General features: G+C 34.9%; 2 protein-coding genes across 2 annotated transcripts; both read right to left on the reverse strand.

Moving 5' to 3' along the window:
• Positions 1-3,318: 3,318 nt before the first annotated feature.
• Positions 3,319-5,571, reverse strand: LOC126712317 (peroxidase 9-like). Its single transcript, XM_050411604.1, has 4 exons — positions 5,263-5,571; positions 4,719-4,910; positions 4,045-4,210; positions 3,319-3,896 (listed from the first exon to the last, which is right to left on the reverse strand). Exons 1-4 carry the CDS (start codon positions 5,527-5,529, stop codon positions 3,484-3,486), a joined length of 1,038 nt encoding a protein of 345 aa, XP_050267561.1. The 5' UTR covers positions 5,530-5,571; the 3' UTR covers positions 3,319-3,483.
• Positions 5,572-6,143: 572 nt separating this feature from the next.
• Positions 6,144-16,350, reverse strand: LOC126712316 (uncharacterized). The gene is made up of 13 exons (XM_050411603.1): positions 15,783-16,350; positions 14,611-14,753; positions 12,227-12,343; positions 11,360-11,474; positions 11,007-11,144; positions 10,665-10,760; positions 10,467-10,580; positions 9,822-9,890; positions 9,539-9,609; positions 9,370-9,463; positions 7,531-7,659; positions 7,300-7,389; positions 6,144-6,504 (listed from the first exon to the last, which is right to left on the reverse strand). Exons 1-13 carry the CDS (start codon positions 16,245-16,247, stop codon positions 6,412-6,414), a joined length of 1,734 nt encoding a protein of 577 aa, XP_050267560.1. The 5' UTR covers positions 16,248-16,350; the 3' UTR covers positions 6,144-6,411.
• Between the last annotated feature and the right edge of the window lie 1,206 nt (positions 16,351-17,556).

Raw genomic sequence — 17,556 nt, forward strand, 5'->3', positions numbered from 1 at the left:
CTGCCGATGCACCATAGCGCATCAAATGTGAAACTCTGCCGAATTTTCGCCATGAAAATAGGGCACCTCTGTTGCCGTATTCTCATAGCAAAAGCTTTGTGAGAATAGCGTTTTGTGTGCTATGACACACCTAAGGCGAAGTGTTACCGGATTTTCGCCACGAAAATAAGGCAAAATGTTGTCGGATTTTCATCGTGGAAATTCAGCACCAATCCCAAACACACTAGGGAAGCATCGATCAAGACCACACCCTTTCTGAAACCAAACCTCAAAGCCCAATCCGTTTAAAGCCCTGAAAGCTAATGCCAATAGCTTGGTTTTAATCGTCAAGTCCTTAAATTAAGATTCTACCAAAACAAAGGACTATCTACCGACAGGCATTGTGAGGTGCCTAACACCTTCCCCACACGTAACCAGACTTTCGAACTCAAGAATCAAGATTTTTTACCCATCCATATTAGATTAGGGAAAATGCCCTTTTTCTTAGCCTAAGATTGATAATAAAATCAAATAGAGTCAGGTGATCAATCACCCCTTAGAAAAAACCCAATGATTGGTGGCGACTTCACTAACCTTTGGTAACTCAATTAAAATTAACTCATTTTCCAATCACACACCAGCAGTCTACCCCTTCTTCACAGCACTCAAGTTCTCGAGCCTGCATGCGCAGGCCTGCACAAGTGTCGCCACAATGGGTGGTCGAACGGCCGCAAGGCATCAACATAGACTAGAGTCACATATTTTATTAGTGTTATGATATAAAACAAATTTTCACTGTACTTATATTTTCTTCTAGTATTTTAATTTGTTTTTTTTTTTTTTTAATTACACTAACACGTTACAACCAAAACTGCATGTGACAATTATTTGTGCAGAACTAGTGATAACCTCACATTCATCAATTATTACCTTATTTAATGCACATTCATATCATATTTAATGCACTTTTTTCCTTTTTAGATATTACTATAACACACGATGATAGTAGCTAAAAAACTCATTGGCTAGCCTAGGGGTTTTTCCTCCCTCTCAAGATTTTGTACTGCATCAATGACAAAATCCTCAGAGATGGATATAGATTTTTTTTGAGAAATTACAAATAATATAGTTGATTGAAGATAAAGAAAATGAAATTAAAAAGTTCACGGTGTCCATACGGCAAAGAGAAATGGAAGAATGCGAGAATAGACTTATTAGGAAGTTTTTAGCATGGAAGCCTCTAAACAAAAGGTTTGCTCTTTAACACCATGAGATTGTACTAAATTTGTATGCTAAAAGCGGGAGACAATATGGACCAGTTTTAAGTTTAATGTTGAAAATGGGATATATCATATAATGGTACACATTTTGGAAAAAATGACAGTTTAACTTTAATTTTTTGAACTATGTAGCCGAACAAAATAGCCCCATTTTCAAACTACATAGCAAAATACCCATGTTTTGGAACTTGAGCTTGGAACTTTTTATGCATATTTTGCCACTTAATTCTTTTTGAGAATTTTGTCAAATTCCACTTAAAAATATACATAGAACTTGAAATTGTTAATGTCGAGTTCCAATCTGAACTCAACATTAGTCATATCGAGTTCCAAAACTAAGGTATTTTGCTACATAGTTTGAACAGGGAGCTGATTGACTACATAGTTCAAAAATTAAGGCTAAACAACCATTTTTCCCCACATCATTGAGTGATATACATGGTTTTACAACAACCAAGTCCTAGTACTATTGCAATGGGAGAAGGGTATGTAGTATGTAGTTGGATGATGACTAGTTCACCATATTCCCATTTATGGTGCAAGTTGGGGGCTTACCAGTTGAGCTCTTCTGGGCGAAAGTGGTAAAAGATACTAAATAAAATCGGAGTCTTTGAGGAGATAGATAAAAGGGGAGAGAAGATGGAAACATAAGAGGATAATGTGCATCCATGTGACCATCTTAGTGAACATTGAGACGAGTGGGAGTGTTGGTGGGTCCGCAGATAGTAGGAAAATATGAGGTGGGCTATCAGTTTGAGAGAGAGACTTTTGTTTTTATGCCATTATTATTGCGAAGTCAAACAGTTGGCTATAAATTAGCTAATTTATTTTTAGTTTTTTTTATAGTTTTTTTGTGAGACTCATCACTTAAAAATTGGTTTAGTTTTGAGATTTGTTCTCAATTTTCATTTTTAATATCCAAAAAAGTGGATTTGAATACTAAAAATGAATGCACGTTTTGGCCATTTTCATTTTCAATGAGAACGGATATAGTGACATTTTTATTATATTGTTGAAAATAGCTGGAACCCACCAACTACTCTGTTCTACTCAAGTGAAAAAAAAAAAAAAAAGGTGTTTTCTTCCTAAAATAGGGAACAAGTGCCAAACCAAGTAAGGGTATATATTGTACTCGAATTTTGTATTCAAAATAGGTCCTCAAACAAACACAAATGTGAAAACTGGTCCTTTTTTCTATATTTAAATTCTAAAAATAAATACAAAAATGTGAAAATAAAAAGTGAATACACAATTTTTAGAACCAAACACCACCTAAACTATCAACTTTTGAGCAAAAACTAGTCAGTAATACTGCAATGCAAGAAATAGTTTAACAAAAATTCTATATATATTCATTCGGCGGAAAGATAAAACCATTTGAAAACAGGTGAAGTTTCACATCTTTACAATATGCCTCAAGGAATGTCATACATGTAGAAGTTCTCATTTAAATAAATTTTATTACATTTTGTATTTAATTTCACGACATCATAAATATGTCATATGTTTGTTTTTTCCTCAAAAAAAAAATGTTTAATAGAGGGAGACTACAGAGTAAAGACTTAAGAAAAGATAATTTCTATTACGTAAAAATCAACATCTCAAAACAATTTGAGCATATCATTGTATAGGCATTTTTTAAGAGTTTCCTAAATATTAAAATAGTAAAAAATCAACATATATCAGGCTAAAATAAATAAACATAAACACCAAAATACATTTGTACTCGTTAAAATTCAAATTTTGGTGAAACAACATGCTTTACAAAATTTGAAATTGTAAAAGATTTCGTTAGTGTTAATGTCCATTTCCCATTTAAAACCCTCCCATTCTCTCTGATTTTGTTTGCCATTTTCTTTGTTAGTTTTTCGGATGTTAACGTGTTTATATCACTTCAGTGCTCTCTCTCTCTCTCTCTCTCTCTCCTTGAGATGGTCTTCGTTTTTCTTGCGGATATTAGATACAGGGTGGGTGGGGATGAGGAGCCTTATCAAATAAGTTGGAAGGCATTTACTTTGCAAAGTGATTAATATCGAGGTTATATATATGCGGACACGCAAAAAAAAAAATCTTCTAAAAAAAGTGGTACTACTAAAAAGCTCTCGCTTACATTACAAACAATAATCAAACATCACATAGCTTCACCAGAACCGGATGTCAATCAACACTACATAAAGGCATTATTAATCAAACAGTTTAACTGTTTAAGTAGATAATTAGTTGCTCAATCAACTTGGCGACAGTTCTTCCTAACTTCACCCTTAAAACCAGTGAGAGGGCTTATGTTTCCCATCTTGACCATAGACTTAGCAAACTGGTCGAAGAATAGGCTCTCATCCTCAGCATATCTCTTAACCAATTGCATAGTAGTCCCAGCACTTCCTGTGAAAAGCACTTCATCTGAAGTGAGGAGCCCTTTTCCCCACAGGATGAGCTTGAAATATGTGTTGTCGAATTTTGCTGGGGAGGCAAAGTCCAAGGGAGAGATGTTATTGTCACCATCTGATTTAGGACAAACTGATTTCAAATTATAGTAGTAGCCCTTGTCAAGAGTTTGATCAGGTTGATTGTTTCCATTTTGGTTGTAGAGCCTTTGCTTGAATGTCACACACCTTGCCATACCAATTGTATGCCCCCCTGCAATGTGATAATAGGCAATGTGTACTTAGCAACAGCGAAAAAAAAATGTGAAAGCTGAGTAATCGTTAAATGATTAAGTTTTTGAAACAATTGATAATTTATCATGATAGATGTTAGTGTGTTACATTTGAAAGGCCAAATTTACCTGAGAGTGCAACAAGATCAACTTCATCGAGTCCTTGACGCTTGAACAATGTTACAAGGTTTTGGAGAGTAGAGTTTGGTGGGGGAATATTAGTGTTTGAGGTAGTTAAGCTTGCTGTCTTTGAGTCCCTTCTTCCCAATGGTAGCTCCCAATTCGGTCCACTGCTCTATTTCATCACACCCAATAAACTTAGCAAACTGGTTGATGAAAAAAAAAATCCTTAAAGAGCACCAATTCAGAAGGCCATTAGAACTTATTTTAGTAAAGATAAACCTTTTGATTTTTTTTTTTTTTTTTTTTGGTTAGCATACCTTTACAATGTAATCGAGCTTCTCTAGCCTTAGCTAGTGTTGCAAAAGAGAAAGAAGAGTCATTGTTTGGTTAGAAAAATGCCCTTCTTTTCTCTTTTCCATTGTATAACATGATTTTGTATAAAAAATAAAGTCTTCTATCTTTTTTGCTATAAATAAAAAAATAAATAAAATAAATAAAAATGTCCTTCTAAGGACATGTTTAAACAAAATAATGCTAAAATACTATCGATTTTACTATAAAAACTTACAAATTAATGAGACTATGAATATGATTGGCATCACATTAATAACATTAATAAATAAATAAATAATAGAACAAAAAGGGAAACAAAGTAGGGACGAAATTTGGTTTTGGCTTACTAATACGGTGGAGCCACGAGCAGCAAGGGCGAGAATGTCTGCACAAGAGACAGTTTGAGGACACGCTTCTTCCAACTTGGCCTTGATCTCATCAATCACTTCAAAACCTCTAAGAGAATTTTTGTTTGGCCCAGAATTCTTTTCACTAACTATTGTGGCACTATCATCCAATAATACTGAGGCATCACAACCCTGCAACATTAGATAGTTGGACCATTTTATGCAAGTGATAACAAGCACAAAGGGTTGTAACTTTTAAATGATTTGTTATACTTTAAACCCAAAAAAAAAAAAAAAAAGGGAGAAACTTTCATTCTTCTATAGTATTTATTAATAAATCTAATTACAAAAAAAATATTCATAATTTTTTTTTGGACGCAAGAAAACGATTTTGCACCAATAAAACTTTAACCACTCAAAATACGAAGCCGCACCAATAACAATTTAACCACTCAAAAATACGCAAAATAAACGTTTGTATGCCTAGCATCACTCATATTTTATATGTTTATGCTTTTGGAGCCAATGGAGTAAATTCTATAACCTGGACAAAGCAGTCATGGAAGTGAAGCCTAAGCAAAGAAGCAGCCATTCTGGGCTCATTGGCAATGGCCCTCTCCAACACAGACATCACAATGTCATTGGCTTGGGGACAAGAGAACTGATAAAATTCAGGGAAAAGGCTAAAAGACCATCCACTACTTCCACCATGACCACCCCAGCCAAAATTGAAGCCTGGGTGAGCCGAGGAGAGAGTGGCTGAGAGGGAAGCTATTACTATGAGACTAAGAGTAACTTTGAAGAGTTCCATTGATTACTCAAATTATAGCTTCACCTTTTAGAGATTGCCTAGCCTTTGCTTGCATTTATATAGAGCTCAAGAGAACAAATCAACCACTTTCCCTACCAAATACTCTCACCTAATATAGATGCCAAGGGATGACCAAGTCTAATTGCAAACCTCAAGAGTTATGTCACTCTTTTGTATCTGAGAGAGAGGGATTTGGTTTTGACAGTGTTTCTGGTATTACCTGCTCCCAAGGACAAATTTGGATGGATCTGCCTTCTACATTATTGTGCCCCTTGTGGAATCTTTCTTTCATCAACCTTTATAGCTTAAAATGGTTACTAAACACCATATTAGTTTATTTACTTGAACTGATATTCCTCTCTTTCTTTAGGATAAACAAACGAGTACTCATTGACAAAAAAGAAGTAAATACTTAGACAGCTGTACATATGAAAACAAATTTTAACCCAGAATAATTCAAGACATTACTTTGCTCTAATTGGAATTCTTACAATCAAGAGTCAAGAATGGTTTAACCTTTTGCTAGATGACCTTTTGTTTGGTTCTCTCTATCTTGCCAACGCTGCTTTTTTGGGGAGAAAAATAATTAAAAAATATGCTACATTTCACACTCATTTTCCAAATAAACTCCATTAACAGGAAAAACTGGAACTGTGCTAGTTTTGTTTCTTACACTTACAAAAGAAAACAAATGCTAGCAACTCTACATACAGATCTATCGACAGATAGGAATATGATACAAGAACCGCTATACAGACTAAATTCAAACTCTCCTTCACTCTCTCTCCCCTCTGCGACAACAAAACTATTATTGCTCCTCAGATGGAAGTATATAAGATATCAATGTTCAGGAAAAGTAAAGAAGTATATACATGCTGGAGGCTACGATATAAACAGTTGCCTCATCGGTGTGAGCAGCCTTGCAAACCGCAGGGGAACATACGCCTTGACTAATGTCCCATTTTCTTTATATTCCTACAAAATTTGAAGGGCAAAAATTATAAATAACAAGTAATAACAATAAATGATATTGTGTTAATAAATATGGGAATAGTTGATCCATCCATAGAAGTTGGAACACAAAACCAACAATTAATTATTGCTCATTTTGCCTTTACTATTCTGTTCAGTCAAGTGTGCATACAACTAAAATTTCTTTCCTAAATCTACCAAGGTCCCTAATTGTATATATTGTCCTCTATTTGAAGCTGCATCCCCCCACCCTGGCCCCCACAAAAATGGCAGTCGTCATTGCATGTTTCAGTGTTGGATGAGGCAGTGGCAATAAGTTGCTGATGGTAGTAGTGGTACAAGGATAAAGGAACTCTTTTTTCTTAAAGCAAGAATTTTATGCTTAAGCCAAAAGGCGTCATTATTGTAGTTTTACTTTTTCAGAGTATTTACAACCCAATTTGTTAGCAAACACAATTTCTTTTTTCCCTTTGCTTTTTTTTGCTTCAAAAGCTAGAAGAGCAAAGTCAAGATGCTATCTAAAGGATCCTTGAGATGCAGAAAAAATGACTATATAAATTACTAAAGATGAGAAATGTAAAAAAGCTTGCAGACCGTCCCTTGATCAAAATAACACTTGAGGATCCAAGAATGCTAAATGCAGAAATGAAGAGAGAGAATGATAGGTGGGAGGTTGGGGGAGGGTTACTAAGATTCGATGGAATTATTAGCAAGAAACTTGTAAGACAGGGAACAAAGACAGATAAGGGGTAAAACTACCACAAAAATAAATAAGTTCAAGATCCCGCAAATACTTACAGTTCTCTCTACCATTCCAACCTGATGAATGGTACTCAGGAGCTCTCCTTTGTCGAATGGGATTAAAGCTTCCACCCATACCATAGAATCCTGTCATGCATTGGATTTGTTTAATTTTATTATTATAATTTTGTAAGCACAACACAGACTCCACTCTGTGTATCAACTATCGGGAATAAGAAAAACTAACTACTTTTGAGGAAACTAGAAATACTGCTGTCAATTCACTACCTTCAATTTTTCCTGAACCACATCACAGAATTCATGTAGCCCTTCACCATTCATAGCAGATATGCAGACAACATCTTCTCTCTTCTCCGCTTCCAACTTTATTTTTTGGGGATTGCTAACCCTATCAACCTGCCACAAGCAGCTGCGAAAGTCAGGCTACCATCAACATTACCTATAAGCCCATGTAGCAAAGAATGGAATCTAAGACTTGTCAATCAAATAGCAAATCAAGAAACTCACCTAAAGCTTCACATTAATCATAAACTATGTGTGCATTTGGATACAACTTATTTTGCTAAAAACTGAAAACTGAAAACAATAAAAAATAATTTTTTTTCTGTTTATTACTGTTTGGCACTGTTCATTGGCCTAAATTCACTGTTCATGGCCAACGAACAGTGCATAACACGCTGGTTTAAAAAAATTCACTGTTCATGGCCAATGAACAGTGCATAACACGCTGGTTTAAAAAATAAAAAAATAAAAAAAAAACAAAAAACAAAACGCCCCAAACGCAAACGCCGGACGTGAATCCAAACTAACCTTATATATGCAAGCACTTCATGGCTTGTAAGGACAGACATTATGCATACAAATCAGTTTTGCTAAAAAGTTTGCTTAAAGCTCAAAGCTGCTTGCTTAAAACAAAGCACGCCTAGGCATGCTTTTTTATTTTTTTGCTAAAAAATATATGAATCATTAAAATTAATTGCTCGAAGGAAATGATGGGACCATTGATTTATTGTAAAAAGTAAAAACACCATGCTTAAGGTGTTGTATTACACACACACAATGTGTGTGTATATCAAAAGACATGAATAAGGATAATTTACTATTCTTGTGCTTTTTGGTCTTCACTCTTTGGATATATTTTGATTGAACCATATACTTCATTTGATCTTAGTTATCACAGTAAACTATTTTTGTAAAGCACATGAGGATTATACAAAAAAAAAAATTAATTTTTTATTATTAGATTATTATCATATTGTCCGTTGATAATTGTTTTCAAATTTACTACATAAAATTAGAAGAATTTTGTTATAACTTACAGACCTTACAAACTTTGTGCAATTGCACTATACATATTAACTAAAAGGCAAAATATATTACTATTTTGGTTAATGATTTTTTTACTATGAATCTTTTATTAGAGGTTATTATATGTTATATTTAAAAAATGAGTGCTTTACTTAAAATCAGACACATGTTTGTGCTTAGGTTCCATGAGGGTTTTGCACTTACATGCACTTGGCGCTTTTAGCAACATTGATACAAATGATAAATTTGATAGATCACAAAAACATTACTTTTGATTTCATAGAAGAAGTACAATAGTGTGTGCAGATAAATATTAATTTATATGAGAAAGCTGGTTGTCTACTTGCTAATATATCCTCAATTTAATAATAGTAAAATAAAAGAGAAAATAGAGAATATGTAATGAGTAATGCTAGGGACACATCCCTTCCCACACCCTGCTTGTTTGTCAACTTTTGATTGGATTTCATCACTTTCACATGTACTTGAAGATGCGGAAATCCAATCAAGAGTTGACACACAAGCAGAGTGTGTATTTGGGTGTGGAAATGGGTGTGTCCCTAACATTACTCATATATAATTGAAATAGGTATCAGTACAAATTTTAACCAGAAAACATGATATGAGAAAGGTTTATGGAACAGAAAACAAGTCATCATTTGGATTTTGACAAGAGAACAGCACTAAAGAAAGGTCTACAGAGAAAGCCCAATAACTATGAAGATTCACATATACAAAGCGGAAAAACAGAAAGTCAGTTGGTTGTTTAACTTTATTTTTTTGTAACTCCCTCTTTACCTTATTCCAGACCATCAACTTTGGAATTGATGACACATCTAGTTCTGACAAAACCTTCTCCACAGCTTCTATCTGTTGCTTTGCTAGAGGATGACTGAGGTTCATAGCAATGAGTTATAAGACTAATTTTATCCAGCAATATCTTGTCAACACATTTACCATATTCTACCTGATGTCCACCACATGTACCAAAAGAGATGACTCTGCTATCTCCTCCAATGTAGCTCTGAAGGCTGCAACCTGCAGGAAGTAGTTGTTGGAGAGAAGAGAAAAGATTTGTTGGGCTTCACTCCATATAATAATCAAAATTCTCTGAAACCTCTTTTTTAGTAATGATGCGAATTTAAACTTGATTCAAGACAAAACATAAGGAGTACCAGCAGCCACTTAATATAAGACATGAGAGAGAAATGATAGTGGTAGAATAATCAATAGATTGAGGAGGATCTCACCAGCATAGTTGGTAACTTTTGGATGAAACCAACAGTATCTGTGAGAAGAAACTCCTTCCCATTCTTCATCTGGACAGAAAGACAGAAAATGTCTAACGTTACCAATTACCATCGGCAACTGTAAGTTTCTAATGCAGAAAACATAAGCATCTCAAATAATTCTACATAGTGCTTGCACACTGAAAGTCAAGCTATTCAAACTCATTTGCAAGCTCCCAACATTTATACGGTGAATCCTAATCAAAGATCCCAGTTCGATTACATAAAGTCCAGAATCTAAATCAAAAGTCCTAAAAGTGCTTTGTTGCCAATTGAAGAATAGAAAAATATGCAACATATCAATGAAACAGTTTAAAAAACTGAAACTACTTGTTGCCACATGGAAAGAACCATCATCTCTGACTACATAGTTGCATACAGGGGTAATACTATGTTGGAATTTCTGGGGTCATGGCCCCCCAAACTTCTTGAAAGGCTCCAAGTTTTCCTTACATTCAATGAAAATTTTTGTTAAAATATATTGATCACCCCCCTCCCAATTATAAATAATATTTTTCTCTAATTTGACCATCTCCTTCCTGATAATGTAATCCTGGTTGCATAAAAATGCTATGGCAAGAGTTTTCCCTGATTATGTTGACTGACCTGAACCCTTCTTGTAGTTGGATCAAGGGTAGCAAATAACCGATCCTCAGCAAGTACATTAGCTCCAGTCAATCGATTTAGAAGTGTACTTTTTCCAGCATTTGTGTACCCAACCTAAAATGTCATTAATGTCTACTTATATTATAAACTGAAATGAACAAGTGCCCTAATAGCTTTGAAAGCCATGTATCTACTTACCAAAGAAACTACTGGGACAGGTACAGATGTACGCCGGTTCCGGTACTGCTTTCGATGTTTCCTAACAGATTCAAGCTCTTTTTTGAGAACTCCAATCTGGAATTAGGAATGTGTTTACAACCAAATTCAATTTCTAAAGATAAGAAAAGCATTAAAAAAAAAGCTTCTGACAGAGACAACCGCAATGATTAGAATTTTTTTTTCTTTCCTGCTAAGAGAAATTAAAAGCTTATAGCCTACAAGTTTTGTGAGAAGGGAACCACATAAAGATACGTCTTGATCATTTTTCCAGGTACAGAAACATTTATATTCTATTAAAACCTGTCAAGAAAGGTCACTCACTTGAGTACGTAAGATACGCTTATCCACTTCAATCTGCTTCTCACCCATACCCTTCACCTTGCCTCCTGCTTGTCGCTCAAGGTGAGTCCACATTTTTGTTAATCGCGGTAACTGGTATTCCATTTGTGCCAATGAAACCTGGAAAGACGTTTCAGTTGTCAGTGTGAACTATACAGATCTTCTTCCTTTTGCTATTCATTAGTAGATGAAGAGGTATTCAGTCTCATTGGAAGATAAACATCTGCTCCCATGTAGGTGGTAAGGCCTCAAACTATACCAAAAGCACTAAAAGAATTTGGGGTCTTTCCAATAATATATCACAAAATTAACTAAAAGAATTATAATAAATTTGCCTGCAAAGCTGCTTCATGTGTTGCTGCCCGCTGATTAAATATATCCAGGATGAGAGCAGTGCGGTCACAAACCCTAACATCTCCTCCAAAAGCCTTCTCCAAATTGCGTAATTGCCTAAAATTATAACAGTGAAATGAAAACATATTTTAAGATTCAATTGTGCATAACGAAGAATTTATGTATCTGCTTGAGAAAATCAGAATAACACAATGTCATTATCAACAACATGGACAGAGATAATCTTTGTATCATAATCATTGTTTATATGAAGGGGGGTGACTATAATGATGCCATCTGAATGAAGAAGAAATTTACATTTAAACATTAAACATATGTAATGCACATATTAGGTTCACACTGACTCCATGGCATACAACACTACAAACCATCTTATAGCCTTTTTCTTCCTTTTTCCAAATCCTTGTAAATTCCAGCAAGGCAAAACTTAAAGTTCATAACATAACCAAGGTCTTAGATATAATCTGAGAACCAACTTTTTCAGTTTTTTGCTATTTAAAACTGAAAAAAATAAAGAAATATAACTGCACTTGCATGTAAATACAATACAATAAGTTCAAAACAGCAGAAATCTTAATATGACCCAAACTAAAAGCTTAAATACAGAAAACTAGAATATAGTTAAAAACTGAAACTTCCATTGGCAGGAATCCTGGCATGGCAGGTTCATAGTAGTAAACAAAAAATAATAATAACAAAAAAAAAAACAAAAACAAAAAAAGAGCAAAAAAGAGTGAGAAAACTGGGAAGAGCAAGTGTTGCAAAGGCTAAATAGTGTCATTTATGAAAACCAATTTGAACAGGAAGCATATCTTTAGACACAATAACCATTAAGTTGGGAATCTCACCCAGCTGAAAGCTCATCATCGAATATTACAGTCTCAACACCAAGTCCATGGATTGCACTCTTTATCTCCGCAACCTTGCCAGAACCAATATATGTCCTTGGGTTCGGGGAAGCTAGTCTGCAGCATGTAGTAGATTAAGCAATTGAAGCTAAGATGCCAAAAGTTGAAGAATTCCTTAAAAAGAATAACATATGAATCCATGGACATAGATTGCTGATGTGTCATGATTTCAAAAGCATACAAAAATTATAACTGTCCAGCTAAATGCCAAAAGAACATTGAAAAAAATCCTAAACTTCACATTGAGTGTGTTAAACAAGCTAGAACATTTATGTTCTAAGTTTGTACAAAGGCACAAAATGATAGAAGCTTAGAACCAATAAATATGTGATATATTGAATACAACAACAAAGCTTTAGTCCCAAATTTTTTGGGGTTAGCCATGAATCCTCAACAGATTAGTCAAGATTGGCCACATGTACAACGAGTATCTATAGCATATAGATTCACAAAAAAGTGACTAAATTTTACGCTAGCCGTCGACTGACCACAACCCTCCCCCTTTCACAGGCTTGGGACTGGCTGTGAACAAAATCTATGACACTAAGCACAGACACAAGCATAGTAATGCAACATATAGAATATGTTGGAAGAAATGGGTTTGATGTTGTCTGAAGCCTAGCAATCGCCCCCTAGGTGAAAAGAACCAAAACAAGTGCTTAAGGTTATTGCAATATAATCTCAGTCGGTGTATAACATTCGAATAAATTTTCTCTTTTCAATATTTTCCTTTTTCATTGTTTTCTACTCTGTTGATTCCTAACAAGGACATAAGAGAGAGAGAGACAGAATGCAAGAAATATACCTTTGTAGTTATGTATTTGCTTAGTAGGTTTAGTAGACTGTATAAGAAAATCAGATGTATTCAGAATGTCCTGTGTAGGTGAACATAAATACACTACATATTTACAAGACATGCACTATATTTTCAAAAGGACAACATGCTCAAAATCAGATGTTCCCGTATTCTTTTTTGGCATGACAAATGGACTAGAGATGTCCCTCTTAAAATTCTTTATCCCCAGTTATATTTGTGTTCTGCTAATAAAGAAGCTTATGTTTCTGAAGTATTAAGCCCTTTAGTGGGTGATAACGACAGAGTGTGGAGTTTAAGCTTTTTTAGGGATTTCAATGATTGGGAGTTAGCGGCTTCTTATTCCCTACTTCATTTCATCCAAACCCGGATCCCTAGGGGTAATGGGGGTGACAGGCTTCGTTGGGCTCTTAATGGAAATGGGAAGTTTGACACTCGGTCTTTCTATCATAAGATTCGAAATGCAACTCCTTCCACTTTCCCTTGGAAGGGCATTTGGAAAGTCAAGGTTCCTAAAAGGGTGGCATTTTTTATGTGGACAGCAGCTCATGGTCAAATCCTTATCTTGGATAACCTTATGCTTCGTGGTCACCTCTTGGTGAATCGTTGTTGTATGTGCTGTTGTAATGAGGAATCTATGGATCACCTATTACTTTTCTGTCTGATAGCTCATTCTTTGTGGACTCATATGCTTCGGTTGTTTGGGATCGAGTGGGTCATGCCAAGTTCAGTAGCGGACTTATTATTTTGTTGGTACCATTGGATTGGGAAGCATAGCTCTGATAATTGGAATCTAGTTCCAGGCTGTTTAATGTGGAATATTTGGACTAAACGGAATCGGCATTCTTTTGAGAATAAGGGGAAAACTGTGGTTCAGTTAGTAGATTTGTGCCAACGGACCCTCTTCGATTGGTCTCAGTGTTGGGGTTTTTCGGATTGTTTTACCATTATGGAATTCCTTTCGTCTATTAGCTTTTCTTAGTTTTTCTTAGTGGCTGTTTGTGTCTTTTTGTTCACTACCGTGAACCCTGTGTATTTTAATGCTTTTCCCTTATTAATAATATTTTCTTCTTACTTATCAAAAAAAATCACTGAATATAGAGGATGAACGAATTTCTACACTCTCCAGAAAGAGAAATTTTGGGTAAGCTAAAATAATGAAAGCACCAAAGCAATATGTCGAAGTTGCCAAGTGTCAAGGACTGCCAACTTTTATCGAGGTTTATCCTAAAGGAAACAATTGTCTGTTGCCTAGTTTCCCAAGGTTATCACCTAATCATTGCTTTGCCACCATTGCCCCTGGTACCAAAAGCTGGTCATAGGTGGTCTCCAATGCAATAAAACAGCTAAGTTGGTTCATCCCATAGTACTTCAACAAAGACAAACATTTTCCAATTGACACATCATTTAACTACACAAGTAGAAAATACTAGGATGGACCATATGATATGTAAACTTTCTAAAAATATCCTAGGTAAGAAGAACCAGCGACATATCAGGGACTACTCACTTTTGATGCGTGGAACCAACAACCAAAACCCCAGCAGTGTCAGCCAACTGAGCCAATTCCTTAAGTGATTCTTCTACACCAAAAGAATCCTCTATATCACCTTTGCGCTCAACACCAACAATGTAGGCCTTTTCTTCAAAAACCTGAAAACATGAATAGTCCAATTACCTCTCTTTTAAAAAATAACTCTTCTTCAACTAGAGCTTTTTACCAAAGAAAAGAAGCTAAAATAAGCAAGTTCGAACTTACCAATACTGAATCAAAAGAATTTTACACTAATATTACTCTATACTATTAATTTAGCCTAAAAATATTTGTCCATACAGCCAAACATGTTGCGTGAAAGGGTTTCTGGAAAGCCCTCCTGCACAAGGCTGACAATGAACACTAGTATGGGCTTGTGAAAGATGTCACCAACAAAAAATTAGTGGGGAAAAACTAGAGGAAAAGAAGAGAAAGAGCAATCACAAGCAAGATAACACCAAGAATTTATATGATTCAGCAATCGCCTACGTCCATGGGCAGTAGGTGTTAGAATTATGTGGTTAAATGATTTAATTTACCATTTCTCTATAGCTTAAACTTTTGAGAAAAATAGAATAGGTAATTTAACATGGTATCAAAGTAGGAGGTCCTAAGTTCAATCAATGTCTCCTCTACTCTACCTAAGGAATTTTGAGCCCACACGTGAGGGAAAGGGTTAGAATTATGTGGTTAACTGATTAAATTTAACATTTCCTAATAGCTTAAGCTTTTGGGAGAATCGATAATTTAACAATATCGATAAATTTCAATGATAGCCTACATCCATGGGTAGCAACAGTAGCAAAGAATAAATTCAGAGAGATTAAAAAGAGTTTACACACTCAAAAGAGCACGTATCCTTTTTTCTTCTCTCTCCTCTCCTCTCTCTCTCTCTCTCTTTCTGTGCAAATCTTTCACATGACTCCACACACACACACACAAATAGGTCAAAACTCAAGACAACCTCTGTATTGGTCACACAAGTTCCTAAGATAACAAACCAATCCAAAATGCAAGAGTCACAAAGCATTATTTTGAAACAAATATTAATGTTGGCCAAAAAAAAAAAAATCAAAAGCCACAGATTCATCTCTTGCATTTGCAAAATTATCCATACAAAAGAAAAGAGATGGTTAAAAGAAACGAACCTCCCTGCCGTTTCGTAGCTTAAACCTATTCTCAAAACTGTCATCATCGTCCTCCTCTTTCTTCTTTTTAGTTTTAGTCGCCGACGGAGTTTGGGATTTAGTGTCTGCAACTCCATTGATTACAGGTCCATGAACCTCTTCTTCTTCTACTTCTACTTCTACTTCTACTTGTACCTCCTCATCGATCACTGCGCTTTTCAGAGCTAAACTGCTATCAGTGGAATCGACTCCGACTCCAAGCCCTTGCTGCTGGAGACTTCTAGCGATGAACCGCGAAGAAGAAGAATAAATATTGAGATTGTGGTGGTGGTGGTGGTGGTGGTAGTTCGAATCGTTTTTTAGTGTGAGGGGGAAATTTGGGCGATAAGGGTTTGAATTGGATGGTGGAGGAGACCATGGATAATTGGGGTCGTGACTTAGAGGTGAGGGCCGAATTATACTACAACAACAAATGCATGCGCTCATTATACTTTACTTTTGCTGCTTCTTCTTCTTCTTCTTATTCTTCTTGTGGTTATTACTTGTTATGTTGCATTTTTTTGGTTAACGGTAACGCCCAAATATCAGATGGTCCAGTATACTCCACAGTATCTACTATCTAGTCCAGTGTTCAACGACCCGCATAAGCGGATACGTCCGAACCGACCCGAAAGGTCATGGGTGGTTTTGAATCTTCTCATGAGGTGATTATGATGGATGCGGGTCAAATGTTTAAGGTTTCATTCGGGAGTACATAAAAATGAAGATAAATGAATAACATGGAATTATGTAATTTTGTTTAGATACTTTAAAAATAGAAGAATTAAATGTAATTGTTTTTGGAGTAATATTAGGATGAATGAAAGTATTTTTATATCCCCTATTATTAAATAAAGTGTTGAATATGTTGGGGTGTTTTGGGAGTTTAAGTATAAATTTAATTAAATCTAATTACATTTTCCCTGATTCCTCTTAACTTGGAGGGGAAATGAAATTTTGAGGTTTCAACGAAAAATGAAAAAATGAGTGTTATTCATTCCATTTTTTCCCACCTTTTAAAAAAAAAAAATAATTACAACATGCTGCTAAACTCGCAATTCGAACATTTTTCCCCCTTAGACCCTCAAGCACTTTATACATGGGGAGGTGTCAATTCAGCTACAAGGTCTTTTTCTTTTTTTTTCATTCAATCTATTAAAATTCCCAAACAAATGAATGAAATGAATATTCAAAATAATTATTTGCATTCCATTCCTTTCTCTCTTTCCAATTAAAGTGTAAGAAATTTTTAATTCTCAAATGGGTGTTTGGTAAAAAAAGAGAAAAACTCACCCACAAATACAACCCAATTGTGCACATTATATGGTCCATATTTAATTGTGAATCTAGGAAAATTTTATTGGATTTGGATGTAAAAGGAAAATTTTTAACAATGCAAAATGTTAGAAAAAACATTTATATATATATATATATATATATATATATATATATATAATTGATCCAAGAGTTAATATTTTAAACAAACTTTTTAAACTATCAATCTCAACCTTTAAAAGACGATGCAACAAATCTCAATCCATTTTATCAAGAAACTCAACAACATTGGTCAAACTTGGTTAAAACTATTATTTTTCAATGATTTTATATTTTTTTCGAGTTCATGTTGAATTGGAACCAACCAGCTTAGCTAACTTGAGTAATATGGGTGTTCAAGATTGAGTTGGATTGGGTTTGGTGACCACTCAGCCTAAGTCTTTTGGATGTAACAATTTTCACAATATTTTACAAAACAGTT

This window comes from Quercus robur, chromosome 2 (genome assembly GCF_932294415.1).
Source record: "Quercus robur chromosome 2, dhQueRobu3.1, whole genome shotgun sequence".
NCBI lineage: Eukaryota > Viridiplantae > Streptophyta > Magnoliopsida > Fagales > Fagaceae > Quercus > Quercus robur.

Excerpts from the sequence above, each read along its gene's own strand:
- LOC126712317 (XM_050411604.1), bottom strand. The coding sequence starts at position 5,529 with ATGGAACTCTTCAAAGTTACTCTTAGTCTCATAGTAATAGCTTCCCTC. Across the intron at positions 4,211-4,718 it reads CTCGTGGCTCCACCGTATTA|AGCAGTGGACCGAATTGGGA; the intron begins GTAAGCCAAAAC and ends GTGATGAAATAG. Across the intron at positions 3,897-4,044 it reads TGATCTTGTTGCACTCTCAG|GGGGGCATACAATTGGTATG; the intron begins GTAAATTTGGCC and ends ATCACATTGCAG.
- LOC126712316 (XM_050411603.1), bottom strand. The coding sequence starts at position 16,247 with ATGAGCGCATGCATTTGTTGTTGTAGTATAATTCGGCCCTCACCTCTA. Across the intron at positions 11,475-12,226 it reads GATGATGAGCTTTCAGCTGG|GCAATTACGCAATTTGGAGA; the intron begins GTGAGATTCCCA and ends TTATAATTTTAG. Across the intron at positions 9,891-10,466 it reads CAACTACAAGAAGGGTTCAG|ATGAAGAATGGGAAGGAGTT; the intron begins GTCAGTCAACAT and ends CTTTCTGTCCAG.